The sequence below is a fragment of the Pinus tabuliformis genome, chromosome 5_2, assembly GCF_031772625.1.
Source record: "Pinus tabuliformis cultivar Carrire ecotype Pingquan chromosome 5_2, CPIR1, whole genome shotgun sequence".
Taxonomy (NCBI): Eukaryota; Viridiplantae; Streptophyta; class Pinopsida; order Pinales; family Pinaceae; genus Pinus; species Pinus tabuliformis.
In genome coordinates this window covers 754,091,568-754,098,304 of record NC_142306.1, presented here as the reverse complement: position 1 = coordinate 754,098,304, position 6,737 = coordinate 754,091,568, and the positions used below count along the sequence as shown (strand labels likewise).

The 6,737-nt window shown below is 36.4% G+C and overlaps 1 protein-coding gene across 1 annotated transcript; it reads right to left on the bottom strand.

Annotated features, from left to right (window-relative positions):
* LOC149161443 (uncharacterized) lies at positions 1 to 495 on the bottom strand. The gene has a single exon (XM_089434883.1). The coding sequence runs from the start codon at positions 493 to 495 to the stop codon at positions 1 to 3; it is 495 nt and encodes a 164-aa protein (XP_089291009.1).
* Positions 496 to 6,737: the final 6,242 nt, after the last annotated feature.

The window sequence follows — 6,737 nt, the reverse complement described above, 5'->3', positions numbered from 1 at the left end:
TTATTGTTCTTGGGCATCAACAACATTATTAGGTTTAATGGACAGTAATTTTCCCACAAATGAAGGCCTGGGTTTGACAGGATTCCCCATCAAATCTCTGAAACCCACAGCCCCCCCAGTTGCAGGGATGAATCTATTCATTCTATGAATATCTACTCCATCAAGAATCATGGTGCCAAGGTTGAGAATTCCTTGTGGGTGACCAGAAGGATGACATACCTGCAGTGCCAAGAAACTCATCCCACTGAAATCTGTGCTCCCGTAGCCCTTGAGGACAGTGGAAAGAAAGAACCTCATAGTGTCTAGCAGGGTATCCCTGAGGCAACCCACGCAGTATATCTCCATCATCACAACAGAGGTTTCACAGTGGAGAAAACTCTCTTCCACTCTGAATATGGCCTTGTCGTTCCAGGTAGTGTTTGCGCCCCCTGTTCTGTCAATTTGCGTCGTCAGTTTTTTCTCGAAATTGATCCATACAACACAGTAGGTCTGCATCGTTCCAAAAATATGCATCTCCTTTAGATCTTGAGCTGAGATGATGTTAAGCTCCAGCTGTGTTTAAGCTTCCCCCATGATGTAGAGTGAATTTACTACACAAGGAAATGCAATATTCAGAGACCACCCTAATTGAAATTACAGGAGAAGAAATTCCATGAATGAAATCTTTTGAAATCTGAACATTGTATAGAACTGACTTATAAGACAAAACACATCATAGACTCTCTAGCTCATGATGATGAAAGCAGATGGAAATCAGTGCAGAAGGCCACCCCAAATGGTCATGATTGAAGCCAAGAAGCAGAAAAACCCATTCATAGATACAACAATAATGGAACAAACAAAAAAAAAATTGTACCAAATCCATTTGTTGTTTCATTTTATAATTTTATTGTTGTAATTTCCATTTCAAAACTCCATTACTTCACCTGCACCTATAGTCTCAGGGCCTCATATTCATAAAAACAATGTACAAAAATTTTCTTGAGTTAGTTTTAGATTATAAAATCTACCCATTTCAAAACTCCATTGCTTCACCTGCACCTATCTTCTCAAGCTCTCATATTGATAAAAGCAATGTAGAAAATTTTGGTTGTTAGTGTTAGACTATAAAATCTACCCATTTCAAAACTCCATTGCTTCACCTACACCTATCTTCTCACGCTTTCATATTCAAAAAGAAAATATAGAAAATTTCGGTTGAGTTAGTTTCAAACCATAAAATCTACCCCAACTTCATCTAATGGGCTTGTAATAAAGCCTTCTTTCCCACATTTTCTTGATTATAAAATAATGTCAAAGTAAAATGAGAGTTAGAAATATTTTTCAACAATAGTCACTTGCATCAGCTGATTATTATCTCGCTTGGTTTTCATCCTTATGGCTTAATATGGACGGACCATTTTTTGCAAGATTAGGAAAGCCCACTATGTCTTTGAAATATTGATTTGATTAATGAAGGACATAAGTTAAAAATGCAGTGATCATCCCATAAACAAATATATATACTCTATATATATCGAAGCAGCAGACTGAAGGTACTAAATTTGCCCATTTCAGACTTATATATGATATATTTACACAAACCAATGTTTCATCCACATAGGCTAAGAATATATATCGAAGTAGCAGACCGAAGGCACTGAACTTGCCCTTTTCAGATTCATATATCTATTCAAACTTTTACATAAACCAGTGTTTCATCCATAGTGGCTCGTGATTTTCAAAATATTTATGTATGCCATAATAAGCACTTCACGAATCAACTAGGAATTGAAAGCACTTGCACAAAGAATATAATAACAAAAAACCAATGTATTCTTACACAATAATATTATTGATGATAACACTATGCATAAATTGCTATTGCTTTGTTGTAAGCCAGAGAAGGATCTTGATCTTCCTTGGCACAGATGTTACTGTCAGATGGATTGAGATGAATTTTTGCTGCCCCATTCCTCAATCCAACTTTATTCCTTTTCAATTTTGGGGCCATGAGAATCTGGTAGCAGCCAACAGCTTTCTTCTTCTCCTTCTCAACCATCTCACCACCAGCTTTCTGCTTTTCTTGATCTTTGCCCTGTTCCTTGCATGCACTACTGTTGAAGTCTTGACAGCGGGATTGTTTTTCTTGGGCATCAACAACATTAGTCATATAGCTGGGTTCATTGAGATCCTTTCAAATTTAGGTCAACCCTATGAGGCATACCTTAATGGATAATTTCTTTGGGTATTAATGCTTACACAATGCGGTTGTCTAATCTACCACACTAATTTCCTCACAGACAGCAAAGTGATAGCCTATTGCCTCAATTTTCTCATATGTTGTAGGTGAAGCTCTGGTCCTTGTGATGCTCTGTGTTTCCCTCGCTGCGAAGGAAAGAATCGTTCAGGTAAGGGTGGGTGCGGGGTTAACACCGTTTCTTGAATTCATGGAAGATACTCTGATTCATCGTAGCCTCCATTAATCCTGACATATTTACAATCAAGGAAAATTTTAAGGATGGAAAATTTTCTTGAAGTTTAAAACATTGGCGAATCTCACTAATCCCTAATATGCAAATTATAAATGTTTATTGATATATTTGTAAAATTAATGAAATTTATAATTATTTTATATATAGTCTCTCTATAATGTTGGCGATTTTTAAGGTAAAATAATTTTATATTCTAAAATTTGGGCAAATCGTCTTTTATAAAATTGGAAATTGGCAAATCTTTTTTGTGGAAAAATCATGGAAAATTAGCCCACTGGGCGAACATTAGCCCCTAAAATTTTCCATGTTTACAATCGAAAATGGTATCGATTGTAGGAGCAGGAGTGCTGGGATTGCCCTACACTTTCATGAAGATTGGATGGCTCTCAGACCTTATTGTACTGGCACTAGTGGCATGCATTGCCTATTATGGCATGATGCTATTGGTGTGGTCTAAGAGGGCCCTCAAAAGGCAAGGATTTCCGAAAATAGATAGCTTTGGAGATCTGGGCTTTGTTGTTTATGTAAGTACAGGGAAAGCCATGGTGGATTTTATGGTGGTCCTCTGCATGGTAGGAGTTTGTGTGGGTTATCTCATATTCATAGGGAATACTTTGTCTTACATGTTTACAGGATCCAAACCACAGCCCAGTCCCAAATCCAAGAATCCTCATTGAATCCTGATGGAGTCTCTTTGTCTACCTCGTTGGATGTTACCAGGAAGGTAGGCTTCATATGGGCCATTTTTCCACTGGAGCTCATCATGAGTGGGATGCGAACCCTTACCCATCTAGCCCCTTTTAGTATTTTTGCAAATATCGTTGACATTTCTGCAATGCTAACTGTTGTGGTGCAAGATGTGTTGTCCATATTGAGTATTGTGGGTCCAGATGTTCAGGCTCTCAATTTTTTTTGTTGACATGCTACCCGCAATAATATGGCTCTAAAAATCCCTCTACACTAATGCCTAAGAACCCTTTTTATAGCTGATTATCCCACTTTAGCATCAGTAATCTTCATGTCAGATAACTAGGCTTTATAGAAAGCTTCATTAACTAACAGAAAATGTGTAACCATGTAACCTAAAATTTATCTTAACATGAAGTCTGTTAACTGACAGGAATTTATAAATGACTCCAAATTTTGAATGATCCAATCATAAATTTCTAGTGATTCTCATATAGCACCAATAACTATCATTAAAAGCAGATATCTTTAGACATCGTATCAACACATATGTAAAAGTTTTTGTGATAATCAAAGGTCTTAATTAAACATTAAGTACTAGTTGAAATATCAAATTAAAATGATGTAGAATGATGATTGAATAATGTTACAAATTTAAGTTACAACTCAAATTTCCATGGCCAAAACCCTCCAGAAGTTCCAAGCTATGTTCATGACTGCACAGGATGAAAGACTCAGAATAACATCTGAAATTGTTAATAGTATGAAAATAATCAAACAACAAGCATGGGAAGAAAAATTTAAAGAGCTGATAGAAAATCTCCCAGCCGTGGAGTTTAAATGGTTGTCTTCAGCACAGTTTAATAGAACATATGTTACCATATTCTACTGGATGTCACTCATCATTACTGCATTTATAGTTTTTGTCGGGTGTGCTATCATAGGGGATCCACCATTAACTACCACAAACATATTTATAGTGCTTGCAACATTCCATGTGATACAAGATCCAGTGAGAATGCTACCTAAAGTTTTGGCTATATTAATTCAGGTTAAAGTCTCCTTAGATCATCTAGACAAGTTCGTACAATATGGTGAGCTGAGACCAGATTTTGTAGTGAGGAAAGCACTTGCTGGATCCCAGTATACCATCAAAAATCATCAAGCCATACTCAGCTGGGATCCAGAATCTTCATTGACAAAGCCAACATTGAAGGGAATAAATCTACACATTAAAACTGGAGAAAAGGTAGCAATTTGTGGCTTAGTGGGATCAGGGAAATCTACTCTCCTATATACAATTCTTGGAGAAATCCCAAAAATTTCAGGAGATGTAAGTTGAACATTAACTACTCTTCTTGAGCACAAGTAACCATTTCATAGTTCAACAAGATTGTAGATGCAGTTTTTTTACTTTCTATATACATAAATTCTTCCATAAACTTTTTGATTGGACTACGTGTAGGTTGAAGTATATGGCAATGTTGCCTACGTGGCACAAACAGCTTGGATTCAGAGTGGTACTGTCACAGATAACATACTCTATGGGAAACCAATAGACAAAATTCAATACAAGAAGGCAATAAAAGTTTGTGCGATAGACAAGGATATAGAGAGTTTTGCTCATGGAGATATGACGGAGATTGGGGAGAGAGATTGAATATGAGTGGAGGATAAAAACAATGGATTCAGTTGGCTAGAGCAGTATATAACGATACTGACATCTATCTATTGGATGATGCCTTCAGTGCAGTCGATGCTCATACAACTTCAACTCTATCAAATAAGGAAGAGACATTACATAAGAGAGACTCCAAGACTTGTTAATATTGCTTGTCGTAGTATGAAAAATCTGGTTTACCTCTGTATCAGATCTGTAAAGATCTTAGAATGAGATCCAGACATATTAATGTGAAAATTTCTGTGCATATTAAATATAAAAGATTTGAGTTTTGGGTTATCAAAGCTATAGATTGAGAACTACATGGATTGCTTGATTGGATGGCTGGTTCGATTTGTATATCAGGATTGCTAGCTTCATTGTGGTGGTAGTGTGAGATCAATTGGGAATTGCTACTCGTTTCATACTTCAAGAGGGAAATGAATTTCGCAATGATGGTGGTAATGAAGGAACCCAGCAAAAGCACAGAGGATAGCATAGTTGATTGAATAAAAAAATCAATTGTGTAAATACAAATAACACACCCTACAAAGTGATGTCTTCTTGAATATTGATCAATATGAATGATTTTCCTTTCACAGTTCTTGTGTTTTGATTCTTTATGAATAGGAATTGATTCATTCAACTAAAATTGGTATTGTTGATTTTGATGGTACTTCTATTCTCTAGCTTGATGATTGGGCGTTGTGCCGAATTTACAAGAAAAATGGTCATTCTCAGATAGTACAAGCGGTAGAACGAGATGAATCACCAAGTGAAAATGAAGTGATGGCTTCTTTGCCTGATATTGATCAGCAAAACAAACTGCAACTGCCCAAAATTTCCTCTTTCAGTGGGTTTTTGGAGAGTGAAGATCCTTTCATAGATGGTTTTTTAAACGATAAAGCCATGTATGGAAATGGAAACAACAACAGACTACTTCAAGTCCAGTCCTCCAACCTCTCTCACAACAATTTCAGCAATAACAGTGACAACAATAGCGATTGCCGATATGAATTTGTCCCAAAACAAGAATAATTAGCAGTGGAGAATGACAAAAAATTCAATTCTCTCAAGAGGACCCTCTCCTTAGCATATGGGCACGATGAAACCAACCCTGCAAAGAGATTCAACAACATGCAGAACAACTACAGCTACAACGTCAACAATAATGTTTCAGCCTTGCTTAATTCAATGCAGCCCAATCAAACTTTCCAACAGCAGAATTTCCTAAGCGCATTGAATGACAGTCAACAGAATTTCATACTTCCCTACATTCATGGCATGCATTGGACCACCTAAGCAAACAGAAAAAAAATTCAACAGCTGCAAAGCGACTGATGTTTGACACAAAGACAATATATCTAGGACAGTGATTTGATCTTTATCAAGTTTAAATGTCATAAAAACAATGTATGAAACAACTAAATTTCCCCATTTCACAATTAGTATAACAGTACATGCATGAACACCATAACATTAGAAAACTAGCACGCCATGAATTGGGAAATGGAATGAAAACATACAGGACAGTCTTCATCCCTCCTGATCAGATTGACATGTACAGGAACCCTCCTGTCTGTTGGCTCCAATTCTTTAGGGCATTCAGACTTCTGGATACTCTGTAGAAAAACAATCCAATGCCTATAAAAAAAATTGCAGTGTAGCATGAAAATTAGATTATGCTTGTTTAAACTGACATAATATGCAGCTTTCATCATAAAAATAAAAATTCTAGCACATTCTACTTCAGATAGCATTGCAATTTAGAATAACCATAATTGTCCAAAAGACATAACTGGCACAAATGTTGCTTGAATGAAAATAACGCTGAAGCACAATTCCCATTCTAAAATCTAATTTTTGCATCCCTGTAATAAAAGTGGCATCATATAGAATGCTTCAAGATAGGTCTG